This window comes from Equus caballus, chromosome 7 (assembly GCF_041296265.1).
Source record: "Equus caballus isolate H_3958 breed thoroughbred chromosome 7, TB-T2T, whole genome shotgun sequence".
NCBI lineage: Eukaryota > Metazoa > Chordata > Mammalia > Perissodactyla > Equidae > Equus > Equus caballus.
The window spans coordinates 35,653,011-35,668,625 of record NC_091690.1 but is presented as its reverse complement, the minus strand read 5'-3'; the positions used below and the strand labels follow the sequence as shown (position 1 = coordinate 35,668,625).

The 15,615-nt window shown below is 44.2% G+C and overlaps 1 protein-coding gene across 11 annotated transcripts; it reads right to left on the bottom strand.

Moving 5' to 3' along the window:
• Window positions 1–958: 958 nt before the first annotated feature.
• On the bottom strand, window positions 959–14,872 carry TIRAP (TIR domain containing adaptor protein). 11 transcript variants are annotated; one of them, XM_070273915.1, is made up of 9 exons: window positions 14,733–14,848; window positions 14,126–14,217; window positions 9,103–9,873; window positions 8,359–8,539; window positions 7,741–7,975; window positions 6,966–7,089; window positions 6,617–6,775; window positions 4,838–5,425; window positions 959–4,281 (listed from the first exon to the last, which is right to left on the bottom strand). In XM_070273915.1, exons 7-9 carry the CDS (start codon window positions 6,681–6,683, stop codon window positions 4,262–4,264), a joined length of 675 nt encoding a protein of 224 aa, XP_070130016.1. In that variant the 5' UTR covers window positions 6,684–6,775; window positions 6,966–7,089; window positions 7,741–7,975; window positions 8,359–8,539; window positions 9,103–9,873; window positions 14,126–14,217; window positions 14,733–14,848; the 3' UTR covers window positions 959–4,261. The 11 variants fall into 11 exon arrangements, with proteins under 11 accessions (XP_070130016.1, XP_070130017.1, XP_070130014.1 ...); XM_070273916.1 differs by having other exon boundaries at window positions 9,103–9,178; XM_070273913.1 differs by lacking the exon at window positions 9,103–9,873 and having other exon boundaries at window positions 14,733–14,856.
• Between the last annotated feature and the right edge of the window lie 743 nt (window positions 14,873–15,615).

Here is a 15,615-nt window from a genome sequence, read left to right as displayed (position 1 = left end):
TTGGGAAAAAATATTCACAAGTTATTTATCCAACAAAGGGGTAATCTCCATAACATACAAAGAACTCACACAACTCAACAATAAAAAAATCAAACAACTCAATTACAAAATGGGCAGGGGACATGAACAGACATTTCTCCAAAGAAGATATACAGATGACCAATAGACACATGAAAAGATGCTCGTCATCACTAATCATCAGGCAAATGCAAATCAAAACTACACTAAGATATCGCCTTACACCTGTTAGAATGGCAAAAATATCCAAAACCAAGAGTGACAAATGTTGGAGAGGCTGTGGAGGAAAGGGAACCCTCATACACTGTTGGTGGGAATGCAAACTGCTGCAGCCACTATGGAAAACAGTATGGAGATTCCTCAAAAAGTTAAAAATAGAAATACCTTATGACCCAGCCATCCCACTACTGGGTATCTATCCTAAGAACCTGAAATCAGCAATTCCAAAAGTTCCATGCACCCCTATGTTCATCACAGCATTATTCACAATAGCCAAGTCATGGAACCAACCTAAGTGCCCAGCAACTGATGATTGGATAAAGAAGATGTGGTATATATATACAATGGAATACTACTCAGCCATAAAAAAGGACAAAGTCGTCCCATTCACAACAACATGGATAGACCTTGAGGGTATTATGTTGAGTGAAATAAGCCAGACAGAGACGAACTCTGTATGACTCCACTCATAGGTGGTAGTTAACATATAGACAAAGAGAACTGATCGGTGGTTGCCAGGGGAAAGGGGGGTGGTGGGAGGGCACTAGGGGTGAAGTGGTGTACCTACAACATGACTAATAATGATGTACCACTGTAATTTCACAAGGATGTTAACTTTCATAACCTTAATTAAAAAAAAACTCACAAACTTTTAGAACAGCTACAGAAAATATGAAGTACCAAGGAATAAATCTAATAAAAGATGTGACTGACCAACATGGAAAAAGATTATAAGCTTTATTGAAATACATTTGAAGACATCAATAAATGAAGACATACCATTTTTATGGAGAGAAAGATTCTATATCATAAAAGCATCTATTCTTCTTAAATTAATCTCTCAACTCAATGTAATGTAATAAAAATACTAACAGGCATTTTCCTGGAATCTGACAAACTGAATAAACAATTTATATGAAAGAGTAAAGGAACAAGAAAAGTCAAAGTGATTTCGATGAATAGGAAGAGTGTGGGAAAAATCAATCTACAAGTTATCAGAGCTTATTAAAAACCATAGTAAGTAAGCCAGTGTGCCACTGATACAGGGATACACAAACACACAAATGGAGGAGGGTGGAGAACCCAGGAGTAGACCCCTGCATATGACAGTATATGACAGCAGTGACATCACAATCAGTGGGAGCAAGGATGGACTAGTCGGTAAATAATGGCTGTACAAATGGAAAAACAAAGTTGGATCTCTGAGTTAGGAGGCAAGAACAACAACAAAAACCCAAACAAAACATCCAAGTGGCTTAAAGGCCTAAATGTGAAATACTTCCAGAAGAAAATACAGGAGTGGGGAAGGATTTCCTAAATCAGACACAAGAACACAGACTACGAAGGAATAGATGAAAGTTTTTAATATTAAAAAATATGGGCCGGCCCAGTGGCACAGTGGTTAAGTTCGCACATTCCACTTTTCGGCAGCCTGGGGTTCACCAGTGCAAACATGGCACAGCTTGGCAAGCCATGCTGTGGCAGGCGTCCCACATATAATAAAGTAGAGGAAGATGAGCATGGATGTTAGCTCAGGGCCAGTCTTCCTCAGCAAAAAGAAAGAGGAGGATTGGCAGTAGTTAGCTCAGGCCTAATCTTCCTAAGAAAAAAAAGAAAATAGGGGCCGGCCCCGTGGCCAAGTGGTTAAGTTCATTGCTCCGCTACAGCAGCCCAGGGTTTCACCAGTTCGAATCCTGGGCGTGGACATGGCACCACTCATCAGGCCACGCTGAGGAGGCATCCCACATGCCACAACTAGAAGGACCCACAACTACAAATACGCAACTATGTACCCGGGGGCCTTTGGGGAGAGAAAAGGAAAAATAAAATCTTAAAAAAAAATTAAAAAAAAAAAACTTCTGTTCTTTAAAAGACACAATGTTTTTAAAACTTCCAATAATTTAGAGATACAGCCTTAAAGATGAAGAAATAAACAATGCCTGGGATTTGCTCCAAAAGAATCTGGGGGTGAGGGAGCAAGTGGGGTTATTGCAACAAGCTCAGCACAAGTTGGTAATTGTTGAAGCTGGGTGATGGCTGTATGGGGATTCATCACACGCTTCTCTTTTTTAGTATATGATCTATAGTTTTTTCATAAACAAGGTAAAAAGGAAAGGAGGAACATCATGACAATAGGATACCAGTTTTCACCTACCAGATTAGCAAAAATTTTTAAACCTGACAATTCCAAGTGTTAGCAAGAACATGAAAGACATGTTACATACAAATGGGAAGAACATAAATTGGCACAACCAATTTGGAAGAAAATTTGGTATCTTCTACCAAAACTAAAGCTGTGTATTTTTACTACCCAGCTGTTCCTCATCTAGGCTAAATCCTAGAAAATTTTGCTCATGCAAACATGTACAAATATGTTCATAGGCTCAGTGTTTTTAATAGCAAAAGACTAGAAACAACCAGATGTCCATCTGTAAAAGACTGTGTGACTGAATAGTTGTATATTTACATAATGGAGTGGAAATGAATTTACAGAGTTACATGCATCAACACGGATAAAGCTTACAAATGTGGTAAACAACAAAAAGGAATGTGTAGAATACAAACATAATACCATTTCTGTAAAGTATAAAATCATGTAAAAGTAAATATGTCGCCAGGGATGCACACATATAATAAATCTCTGGAGAAAAGCTAAGAATGATAAGTTCACAATTCAGAACAGTGGTTACTTCTGGTGGGAGAAGGGAGGAGAATGTAATTAAGGGCACAAAGGGAGCACCATAGGGATTGTAAGGTTTTGCTTCTTAAGCTGGGTAGTAGGTACATGAGTGTACATTACATTATTCCTTAGTCCTTTTGCATGTAATAAAATAATTCATAATTAAAGATATCAATTTTTTCACAATATATACAAATATCAAATGATGTTGTACCCCTGAAACTAATATGTTATATGTCAATTATATCTGAATTTAAAATATATATATAAATTTTTTCAGTAAAAGGAGGGGACATGGTGGGGAAAGTGAGAGAAGAGGCATAAAAGTACACATTGGGGGAATAAAATTCATTTTGGTTCAACAAATTTTTATTGAGTAGGGGGAGGTGGCTGTGGCAAAGAAAAATTTTATTGAGAACTGATGAATGAAACCTTGCCTGTCCTACAAGGTGCATAGTCAGCTGCCAGAAGAAAAACGCCAGTCCCTCTCAGTGCAGAGGTAAAAGCGTGAGCTCCAGCCAGACCCCTGATGAGGCCCCCCTAAGTCAAAGCATCAGTGGGTGGGCTTTTGATGCCAGGTGAAGGTCTGAGCTTTCCTCCTCTTCACCCTACCTGGTCCCTGCCCTCTCCTTCTATTCAGAACGGTTTCTAGGTTTGAGTCTTCAATGACACCCATGCAATAAAAATAAATGGAGTACAGTGCTGAATGCATCTTCATGTAGCTTACTGAAATGAATGATGTCCCTGGGAAAGAGAAAGGCAGTAAAGTGAGTGTGAAGGACTCGATGCTCGACTGGGAAAACCATACACGCTGAGGCACACAGTCCAGGCTTCCAGCTCATTAATCAGGTGAGTCGCCTCTTGAGGAGAAATGCTTCTCTACACCAGCGCCCGACTCCAGGGGAGGAAGACACAGGTATACGCCAGGCTTCATGTCCAGTTAGGCAGGAGGCAAAACGTTGGTAATCATCTTGGTATCAGCACCTCCTCCTCCTCCCACCTCCAATTTCTGGCTTCCCCATGACCTTCCTGGGGAGTCCCCAGCTTCCTTACTGCCTTCCTGGGGAGTCCCCAGCTTCCCCACAGCTTTCTTGGGGGAGTCCCCAGCATCCCCATGGCCTTCCTGGGGGAGTCCCCAGCATCCCCGTGGCCTTCCTGGGGAGCCCACAGTAATGCAAGCCTGAGGCACAATCTGATCCCAGGATCACATACAAAGTGCTGCTAACTGGCTCCTTACACCTTATCACATCTGCTGGAACCCAAGGCCCTGCCGGGCCCTGGGCTTTCTAACTTGATTTCCAACTTTGCTCCAACTTTCTGGGGCCCCTGGTGATATAACAAGTGTCAGCTGAGGGTCTGCAGATCTGAAAGAGACCAAACAGAATCACAGGGCTTGTCACCCTCCCCAAATCCCAGCATCTCTGTGTCCCCCAACAGGTCCCACCTCTTCTACCTTTTTATCTACTTTACTTCTAAACCCACTGTAATATAATGGCCCTCCCCTGGATACACGTATTGTAGGCAATTCTTTCCTATTATTTTGCACCTGGCATTTTCCCAGCTCTTGGGGACATCTCGAACCTGACCTCAGTGAAAGAAACCTAATACTAACAATGATAATAATGGCTAATATTTATGGAGGACTTGATCTGTGCTGGGCCGTGCCTGTTAGGAGTACTTTACACGTGCCAGGCTGTGTCCTGAACTCTTACTTAGTGTTTATACTTATTGAGGCATATAGTGTCATTCTCATTTTACCAATGAGGAAACCCAGACACTGGGGTTAAGTAATTTGCCCCAGTAACAGACAATCTCCTCCAGAGGCTGCACTTTGAACTATGAGGCTACAGTGGCTGACTCCTAAAAGCCAAAGTAGATCAGACACTGGCTAAACCGCCTTCCCTTCCTCCCATAACTTACAACGCATGACAGCTTGCTTGACTTGGCGAAAGCCGTGGTCAGGGCCCTGGCCGTCCACGAAGTACATGAATCGGAGCTCAGCGGGGTAGGCGGCTCTGGTGAGGCCTGACAGCAGGGGGATGGTGCAGCCCTCTGCCCCGGGGGACTGGGTCAGGGCCTGCAGCATCTGGTACTTGCACCACGGGTCCTGGAGGAAGCCTGGGGTGATAAGCAGCACACAGCAGTGACTATTGCTCAGTGCCTGGCACAGCTCAGACACAATGGCACCGCCTGGGGTTGCATCCCGAAGCTGCAGGAAGCAGCGCAGGCCGGCAGGGCTGTCCTCCAGGTAGGAGACCAGCTCCTGGGCGGCCACCAGGTCCTGCTCACTGTGGCACACGCAGACGTCATAGTCCTTGCTCCAGCGGCCGCTGCTGCTGCTGCTACTGCTGGTGCCCGTGTTTGTTGGTGGTGGAGTGGGAGACACGACTGAGCTGAGGCACTGAGGTGGGTTGCTGTCCTGTGAGCTCGGCTGTGACACATCACTAGGGGTGCTTTCTGGAGAGACAGGTACCTTGGGCTTCTTCGACAGGGCCTGTCTGAACCAGTCTGCGGGGGGACAAACACTGCTCAGGCCTGGTTTTCTCAGCAGGTGGCCTCTTCAGGGCCCCGCAGGGTGGGGCCCAGGCTGGGGCTAGACTCCAGCCCATCTCCCCTGCACTGGCAAACAAGGCCACTTTATTCTGAGAGACCTATGCTCTGCTATTTTGTACATCCTGCAGGATTTGCCTAAAAATTCCCTCTATCTTTAAAGGTTTGGGGAATACATAAGAACTCTGGCTGTTTGAGCAGCCTGATTGGGTAAGACGGCTTTGCCCTGCTCCAGGCCCTTAGATTTCTAGTACCCCCAGCCTACCCTAACCAGAACTTCCCCCTAGAGCTGACCAGTCAACCATTTGTGAGTCTGTAAGTAGCGCTATATTAACCGAGTAAGGATCAACCAGTCCCCAGACCCATTTTCAGCACTGAGGGGAGGTAGATTTAGATTAAGGTGGGCTACCCATTTTGGGAGAGAAAGAGGAGGAGGAATTGGCATTTGGTTAGCCCTGAAAAATCCTAGATTGTTGCTAAAGGAGTAAAACAAATGGGTAAAAATGAAGAGGGCTACTGTGCAGAGCTCTTCAGGAGCACAGAGTGAGTGATTCAGAACCTACACTGGAGTCAGGCACACAGATGGGATTGTGGACCTGCTGCTTGCTTCCGTATGGCCTTAAGCAAGTCAGTCTACGTCTGCCTTTCCTCATCTGTAAAATGGGTTCATATTAGTTGTTGTTGAAGATTAACTGAGATAATCCAGTGTCTGGTATGTTGTAAGTACTCTAGAATGATTTCAACTCAGTTTCCCAGCTTTTGATGGGGACAGAAAGCTTGGTATTCTAGAGACTGATTTATTTTCTCTCCGCTCGGCTCCTTCCTCTGAATGGTTCTGGAAGATGTAGATGACAAGAAATGCAGAGTGAAGCACTCAGCACAATGGTTTCCAGGATAGGAACATCAGGTGAGCATGTGGAAAACCTGTGAGCCACAAGGACTGAAGTTTCCACTGATGCATGCCTCCTCTCCTCAGTCGCTGCAAAGCATCTGGACACTGAGGTCAAGGCAGGAGCACCAGCCCATCTTCAGCCTCCCTGCGTCTCTCCCCTGTGTTTGGGCTACACAGGCCTCCCACCGTGCCCAGAGGAAGATTGAGGACTACACTCACAGAAAAAAGAGCGGAATTAGGAGCTGACTCCCACTCACCAGCCATCTTGCCCAGAGGCTTCCTGGACCGGGATCGAGGAGCTGGGAAGGAGGATGACGATGCCATGGTGTTGGGCTCAAAACTAACCCCATGAGACCAGGCATTGGTAAAGCAGGAGAAGGGAAGGGACCCAGCCTTGACCTCATGGAACAGCCATCCTATAACAGACAGAGAAAGGATCACAAAAGCTGTACTTACCTTACTCTCAGCCCCAGTGGGTGGGCTCTGGATGTTCTTTCTCTCCTAATACCTGAAGAGGCTCAGTCTCTAAACGGGTCCCACAGACACTACTGTGATTGGAGCTGGTTTCTAGATAAACCCAGATCTGTGTAGAGTGGTCAGACTTACAGAGTATGAGCTCAGCATGACCAGTAGAGTGACTGTTCTCTGCTCCACCTGGCCAGGAGTGCATTCAGGATCTGGGGAAGGGCAGCTGGCAGGCAGCTCTTTATAGAGACTCCCTGTATAAATGCTGAAATGGGAAGAAAAGGACAGTTACTGTTTGGGCAAATAATTATGTATCCTAGTAGACAACTGCTGAGCAGGAGAGAGAACACACACAAGAAACCATGGGAGACTTTTCTGCTAAGTCTGCCTTCCCCTGAATAATCATCCATCCATCCATCCATCCACCCACCCATCCATCCATCCCTCATCCATCCTTCCCTCCCTCCCTCCTTGGCCGTCAGCTCAGGGAGGTAGTGGCACACAGTGGTGAAGACCGCAGACTGCAGGCAGAGTGCCTGGATTTTCTCCTTTTATTAACTGTGGCCTTAGGCAAGCTACTTAATCTCCCTAAGCTTTAAGATCTCTATTTGTGAAATGGAAATAACACTAGAACCTGCTTCTCAGCATTATTGTGAAGATTACATGAGATAATTTATGTAAAGTGCTAGTGGTGCATGGTATATAATGCTCAGAAAATAGTGTGGGTTATATATATTTAAAATAACCTAGATATTGGAGGGATATGGTTTAGAAGACTAAGTATTATAATCAATTTTCCCTAAACTAATCTTTAGATCGGTGCTATCCCAAATTCCAGAAGGGTTTTGTTTTGGGGGGTTAAGGGATTGTCAAACTGCTTCTAAATTTACATGGAAATGCAAAGGACCAAGAATACCTTAGATGGGCAACTTGGCATGCTCTCTTTCCACCACGATGACTGGGGTGTCCCTTAGGGTGGAGGCTCTCTCAGCCCAGGTTTCTGGAAGGACGCTATGTGGAGCTGAGCCCGCCCTGATCCAAGTTGGAGCTGCAGTGATCTGGTGACACTCCTGCAGATGCAGGGCTGGTGGGGAACTTGGCTCGAGCGCTGTGGAGGAACTGGCAGAGGACTGCTTTTCACTCTGACGGATCTGCAGAGGTCAGAACAAAACCCTGGAAACTCACATGGAAACAACTTGGGTTGTTAGACACACTGAAATAAGGGGTTTCAAAATTTATAGGATGTCATTCAACGCGGGACAATAATGTTTCATTCACTGCTAAATTTTTAGTACTCTTATGCCAAGCTGATGAACATAAGAGACACTGATGATTCATGAAAATAGACCAAAGTTCAAAAAGTAAAAAAAAAAAAGGAGAACTTAAACGGCAGCGGCAAGGCGGGCAGAAAGGGGAGCTGGAGCGGGCTCAGGAACCAGAGAGGTGTTTGAAAGAAAAAAGCAGTCAGCTGCAAAGCCAGCCAAGAGGACACGCAAAGGTAAATGTTGGCATGGATATGAGTTTCTTTTCCTACCTAATATTCTTCAGATTTCAGACAGCCTGAGTGGTGGGCTGAGGTTAAGGCAGTGCCTGATTAACCGCTGTTAGGTTTCAAAATCCTTTTCCGGGTCAGGAGTCACTGTCTCTCGATATCTTCATTTCAACCATTCAAGATGTCCTTTTCCCCCAGTAGTAGACATAATGCCACTTGCTTTCTAGATTAAATATTTTTTCAATTTTAAAATTCATTATTTGGTCTTGATACACTTAGAAACTGGAGAATCATTTGATATTTTTAATGATAGCCTAAAAGTTAAAAATTAACATAATACTTTAATCCACTTAACAGATATAGATTTAAAAGTTTCAGTTGCTCCTTTTATGAAATGACTTGCCCTTTTTGCAATACAGGACAATTTTTGGTCATTGCCTTTTTCCATTGCTTGGTTAAAAAGAAATCCAGTTGCCCAACAGCATATGGCACTGGAAGTGGGTTGATATAACCCCTTGTGACCAACGTTATGGAAACGTTTAAACACAGAAAATAAGAGCATCTTTGACATAGGATAATTGGGCAAGATGGCAGATAAGTTTCATTAACCGTACGCAGGGTCTACTTCCTGGAGTCCCTGCACCTTCCTTATTACTTTTCACTTCTTGTGCAGCTGTCACACTCAAATACGCTTTAATCTCTACGAGGCTTAGTAATAGTCCTATATGGAGATACAGGAGACAGAGTTGTCAAGCAGATACGAAGATCATGAACCCAAATGCCCACCTGGAAGCTCTAATCACCGGCTCTGTCTGTCCTCTGATTTGCTGAGTGGTCTTACATGTGGTCACTTTTCCTTGCGCTTTTAAAAAATTCATAAAGTGGAATGATATATACCTAAATACCTACTTTGTAGCTAATTACAAAGACTTGATAAAAAATTAGTAAAGAGCTTCTTCAAAAAGAGCAGCAGCATGAGACCTTTAATGTTTTTTAGAAGCCTTTTCCAATATTATATGTAGGAACTTATTCTATGAGGGAAATATTATGAAGTTTCACTGTATAAAATCCCAAGTGTATTTAATATTATCCACTATCTAACTGGTCTCCAATATCTATTATACAGAAAGTCTACTGAAGCCTACAAAGGCACATGATTAGAACATGCATCTTATATAATGCATATTACATTTCTGTTAGGCTGGAATTACTATCTGTGGTAGAGAGGATAATGGTCCCCCAAAGATGTCCACATCCTAATCCTCAGAACCAGTGAATATGCTGCTTTACAGGGCAAAAACGACTGTGCAGATGTGATTAAGGATCTTGAGATGGGAAGATTATCCTGGATTATCCAGGTGGGCCAAATGTAATCCCACAGGTGTTATAAGAGGAAGGCAGGAGGGTCAGAGTGAGAGAAGGAGATGCCGACGACAGAAGCAGAGATTGGTGTAATGTGGGGCCACCAGCAAGGAATGCAGGTGCCTCTAGAAGCTAGAAAAGGCAAGTACGTAGATTCCTCCCTGCTGGTCCATTTTAGACTTCTGACAGCCACAACTGTAAGAGAATAAATGTGTTGTATTAAGCCACTAGGTTGGTGGTAATTTGTTACAGAAGCAATAGGAAACTAATATACTTTCTCTGATTGTATCTCAGGTCAATGAATGGAGAAAGCATTTGAGTGCTAAGAACTGGTCTGTTTAAAAGTTTAAATTATTTGAAAGAGTTTTTCACTTCTTTGACAAATAAATTATCATCTACACTTCACTTGATTTTGACTTTAAGAACATCAGTTTCAAAGGCTAAGTTTTCTTCTCAAACACTTGCTGAAAACTTGTCAGGGCAGGATTCATTAGGACTTGCACGACAATGTCACTTAAAGTGCCAAATTTAATTGTTAATGGCTCGATAGGCACAGTACAGTAGAGTGGTTTGCGTACTGTGGAGAGACCCTAGGGTGGCCCCCACATTCACACCTGTGAGTGTGGGCAGGACTCATGACTTCTAACCAACAGACTGTGGCAAAGGTTATGGGATGTCACTCACATGATTAGGTTACTATATATGGTGTGCGTGTATATGTATGTATATATATCACACATATACTAGGTATATTTACTATAAGACGTGTATATATAAATAGAGCATATATGAATATCGTGTGCATATGTATGTGTGTGCACACTTGTATGTGTGTCTATAAGTCCATCTTAGCAGACTAGAGAGAGGCTCCCTTGCTGACTCTGAAGAATTGGCCATGGCACAAGAGGGCCAGGGGTCCAGGAACTGCAGGCAGCTCTGAAAGCTGAGAGCAGTCTCCAGCTGACAGCCAGCAAGAAAACAGACCTCAGCCCTACACCCAAGGAGATGAATTTGACAACAAACAACAACCTGAGGGAGCTTGGTAGTAGATCCCTCCCCAGTTGAGTCTCTGATAGCACTGCAGCCCCAGCTAACACTTGGTCTACAGCCCCGTGAGATCCCAGCAGAAGACTGAGCCAGTCTTGCCTGGGCCCTTGACCTGCAGAAACTATGAGACAATAAATAGGTGTTGGTTTAAGCTGCTAAACTTGTGGTAATTTGTTACACAACACAGAAAACAAAGACAGGGGTCAACGGCAATGATGGCCTGTTCCTGCGCTGCATCCCGAAGTGACTGAATCAGATCTCTGGGCGTAAAGCTTGGGAACCTACTTGTTAAACCAGTACCCCAGCATTCTGACGTACCTAAAGATCAGTCTTGTCAGCTACGTCAGTGGTTCTCAGACCAAACTGCAGATCGTTATCACCTAGAGAGCTTTTAAAAATATAGATACCTCAGGAAATTCTTATTCAATAGTTCAGAAGTGGGGCCCAAGAATCTGTATTTTTAAAGAGCTCTCCAGGTAATTTTGATACAAGGAGCCACTAGTCTCTATATACTGTTACTTATGTTTATAAGTGGTGGAATAATGGAAAAGTGCCCAGCAAATCTTGGAGCTGATTTTGTGAAATAAGTTCTAAATTACTGATTTTGCTAGAAACTCAGATTTAAGATAGAACTCTAGCAGGCAGAAAACAATCATGGCATTCTGGTTAATTAACTGCAGTCTTATGACTTGTATTAAAATAAATCATGTTTGCTAAGTATATAGTGAGGTACATATGCTTTCGGCACTACATTTGTAAATTTTGGAAGACTTTAAAAAATGTCAAAGTCTTCCAAAGGCTGGCTCAGTGTTAAAGTGGTTGAGTTCACTAACTCCCCTTTGGTGGCTTGGGTTTGCGGGTTTGGATTCTGGGTGTGGACCCGCACACCACTCATCGAGTCATGCTGTGGCAGTGTCCCACATACAAAATAAAGGAAGACTGGCACAGAGGTTAGCTCAGGGCCACTCTTCCTCACACACACAAAAAATATTCCAAAAAATATATATATATATGTATCTATGTGTGCATGTATGCATATAAAAGCACCTACTATTTTAAATTTAATTATTAATCAAAAGTACTTTACTTTGGTTATTAAAATCTAAAACTTCAGCTGCATTTCAGTCACATAGGAACATATCTTACAACCAAACATGAATGGGAAGCATTATAATTAACGTTGCTGTATTTGGCAAAAGTAGCAAATTGGCCTTTGGAAAACTTCAGTTTCTTAGTTTTAAAAAATTCTCTTTGTTTTGAAACTATATCTTATATGTACTAAAGGTCATTTTTCACTAAAATGATGTGAATTTATTTTGTATTCACTTTGCTGTAGGTCTCATGTAAATATGCAGGCATTGAATGTAATATAGATTGTCAGCAGTGAATTTATGGATGGATAGAGTTTACAAATTATGCCAATCATACCCTTATACATTAGGCCCGTTTTGAGCTTACAGAATGACTACTTTTTATATATTTTTGAAAAAGGCTTTGCCAGCAGGGTTAGATAAAAATACCTAAGATCTTAAAGAAGAACAATGCTGAGGACTTCCACTACCAGAATAATAAAGACTTATTATAAAGCAACAATAATTAGGGCAGCATGCGTGATATTGGGTGCACAAGGACAGACAGACGAATGGAAGAAGAGGGGGTCCAGAAACAGACCCACATCCGTACAGTCTCCTGATTCATGACAAAGCTGACACTGCAGTGCAACGGGGGAAGAAGGTCTTTCTAATACATGGCACTGGGTCAGTTTAGATAGCCTTGGAAAAAACGAATCCTGACACATATCTCATAACAGACAAAAAAATTAATCTCAAATGGATAGTAGATATAGGTGAGAATAACAATAAAGCTTTTAGAGGAAAATATAGGTGATGATCTTTCTGACTTTGATTACCTTCCTGATTTTTAAAATTGAGATATAATTGACATATAACATTATATTAGTTTCACGTGTACAACATAATGATTCGATCTATGTATATACTGTGAAATGGCCATCACAATAAGTCTCGTTAACATCCCTCAACACACATAGCTACAAATTTTTTTTCCTGTGGTGAGAACTTTTAAGATCTACTCTCTTAGCAATTTTCAAATACAGTATTATGAGCTATAGTCACCAGGCTGTACATTACATCCCCAGGACTGACTTATTTTAAAATGGAAGTTTGTACCTTTTGACCACCTTCAACCATTTTGCCCACCCTCATCCCCCACCCCCCAGGGTAGGCAAAGATTTTTAAAAGCTGGACAAAAATAATACAACCATAAGGGAAAAATGATAAATTAGACAACATTAAAATGAAGAACTTCTGTTCATCAAAAGACATCATTAGGACAGTGAAAAGGCAGTCTCCTGAGAGAGAGCAGATAATTTAGAAATACACATTCAATAAATATGTCTCCTACCCAGAATATTTTAGAACTCTTTCAAACTACTAAGAAAAAGAGAGACAATCTATAGAAAAATAGGCAGAAAATTGGACACTTCACTACAAGGATATTCAAATGCCCAACAGACTTGAAAAGATGAACAATGCAGCATTAGTCATCAGAGAAAGGCAAATTAAAACCTCAGTGCAACACCACTGCCCAAGCAGTGAGTGGAATGGCTACAATGAAAAAGAGAGACAATATCAAGCATTGGTAAGGATGTGGAGGAGTAGAACTCACACTGCCCAAGGGAGTGTAAATTGGTAAAACCACTTTGGAAAACGCTGGCACTATATTCTAAAGCCGAACATAAACACATCCAGCGCTTACATATGTTCACCAAAAGACAACATGAGAATCTTGTTAAGCACTGGTTAACCCCAAACTGGAAACAAACCATGTCCATCAACACAAGTGTCAGTAGAACGTAGAAATAAATTGTGGTCTATCCATACCATGCAAAATTACACATCAGTGAGAATAAATGAATTACTCTAAATGCAACATGGGTGAAACTCATATATTGAATATAAAATGCCATACAGAATAAGTTCATGAGTCCAGGTATCAAAAGTTCAAAACCAAGTACAACTACTTTATGACGTTAAAAGCCAGGAGAGTAGTCACCACTAGGGGAAAGCAGTGATTGGCGGTGGGCATAAGAGGGCTTCTGGAGTAATGTTTTGTCTATTCTGGATGCAGCTTACACAGGAAATGTTCACTATGTGAAAACTGAGTAAGCCGTACACTTACGATTTGTGCACTTTTCTGTATGTAGGTTGTATTTCAATTTTTTTTTTTTAAGTTTAAAAAATAACTAGATGTGACTTTCTCCACCAGTCAGTCATTCCTGACCCTCCCCGTCCCCGGCTTAGGCGTCTCAGCTGCTGGACTACTCCACACTTCCCCTCGCTCAGCTGCACTCATCGGTGTGTTGTGAATTCTTATTTACCCGTCTCCAGAAGGACTGAATCTGTCCCGGTCAACGCTGTCACTCTAGCACTTCACACGGTGCCTAGCCCCTGGGAGATGTCCGTGCAATGGCTGTGGAAGGAAGGCCTCGGTATAGGTCGTTAAACCTACATAAAGCCTTGTTCTTGCCGAAACACTGCCACATAGACCATTAAGAGAGGCTGGACCAGAGCAGAGAAGGATGTTAGGAGGCTGGGAGAAACACTACAGTTAAACGGAAACAACCTGACCGAGCCCGGCTCTTCGACCCAAGCTAAAGGAGGGGCTCCCGGCGCGAGCTTCTTTGCGACAGTGAAAGTGACAGCTTTCTCGGAGGTCCATTTCCTTCTGTTTCCGTGTTCTGGGTGCCAGAGGGAGCCAGGTAAAGGGAGCCGGGGAGAGGGCGGCGGTGGATCGGGCAGACGTGCCGCAGGCAGGGGCAAGCCGGGAGGGAGGGCAGGGTATTCCCGCCGCTAAGGGAGGCCGGGACGCTGGGGCCCGGCTGCGCGGAGGCCCGCCCGGCCGCGAGGCCGCCCCCGCCCGCGCCCACGGCCCCGGCCCCCGGCCCCCGGCCCCGCGCCGCCCCTCCGCGCCGCGCCCAGCCTCACCTGCGCGTGGGGCGCCCGGCCGCCGGGCAGCCAGGCGCGGGCTCGGGCGCCGGCGAGCCCCCAGCCGAGGGAAGTGCGGCCCGCTGCCGGCCAGCTCCCCCGGAAGCAGCGAGGCGCCAGCCCCCGCCCCGCCTCCCGCCGCCACTCCGGGCTGGGAGTCGCCGCTGCCCCAGCGCGCCTTCCCCGCTGCAAGCAGGAGTCTCCCCGTGGGGCGGGGCCTTCCGTGCCCACAGGTAGGTTCAGGGGCATCCACGGAGCTGCTCCCTGGGCAGAAACTTAGCGATGAGCCTTTTCTCCTGATTTCCCCGAAACCTACTAGGAAAAGCTGGAGCCTCTGGGAGAGGGAAAGAAACCCTTATTGCATTCATTGAGTCCTCTTAACACCCTGCAAAGGAAGAGCTTATACCTTTTTCCTTTTATACAATTGAGAAAAATGACGCTTGGAGATTCAACTTTTCCAAACACCACACGCAGCCAGTGGCAGCATGAGTTTCTTTGCAGGAGAGGCAGGTTCTGTGTGGCAGCTGTGAAGTCAGTCCTCCAGCGACACGAGGCCCTGGCACGCTCCACTGAAGCCGATGCTAGATTCCCAAAAGGGCATGCCTGAGCACTGTTCTGCAGGGCACTAACAGAGCTGCTGCAAAATGCGATGGGCAAGATGTTGGCGAGTCATGGGTTAAACAAAATGAAGGGATTTTTAACCTCTTGACTTCTTCATGCTTCTGAGACATGGATGAGCGCGTTGTGAAGCAGGGAGGGGAGGATATAACATACCATTTCCCAAACTTGTTTCGTTGTAGAAATGTCAGTATCTCCCTGAGCAGTGTTCCTTGGTAGTGGGTTGGGAAGCACTCCTACAGCTATGCACATGAAATGCTGGAGG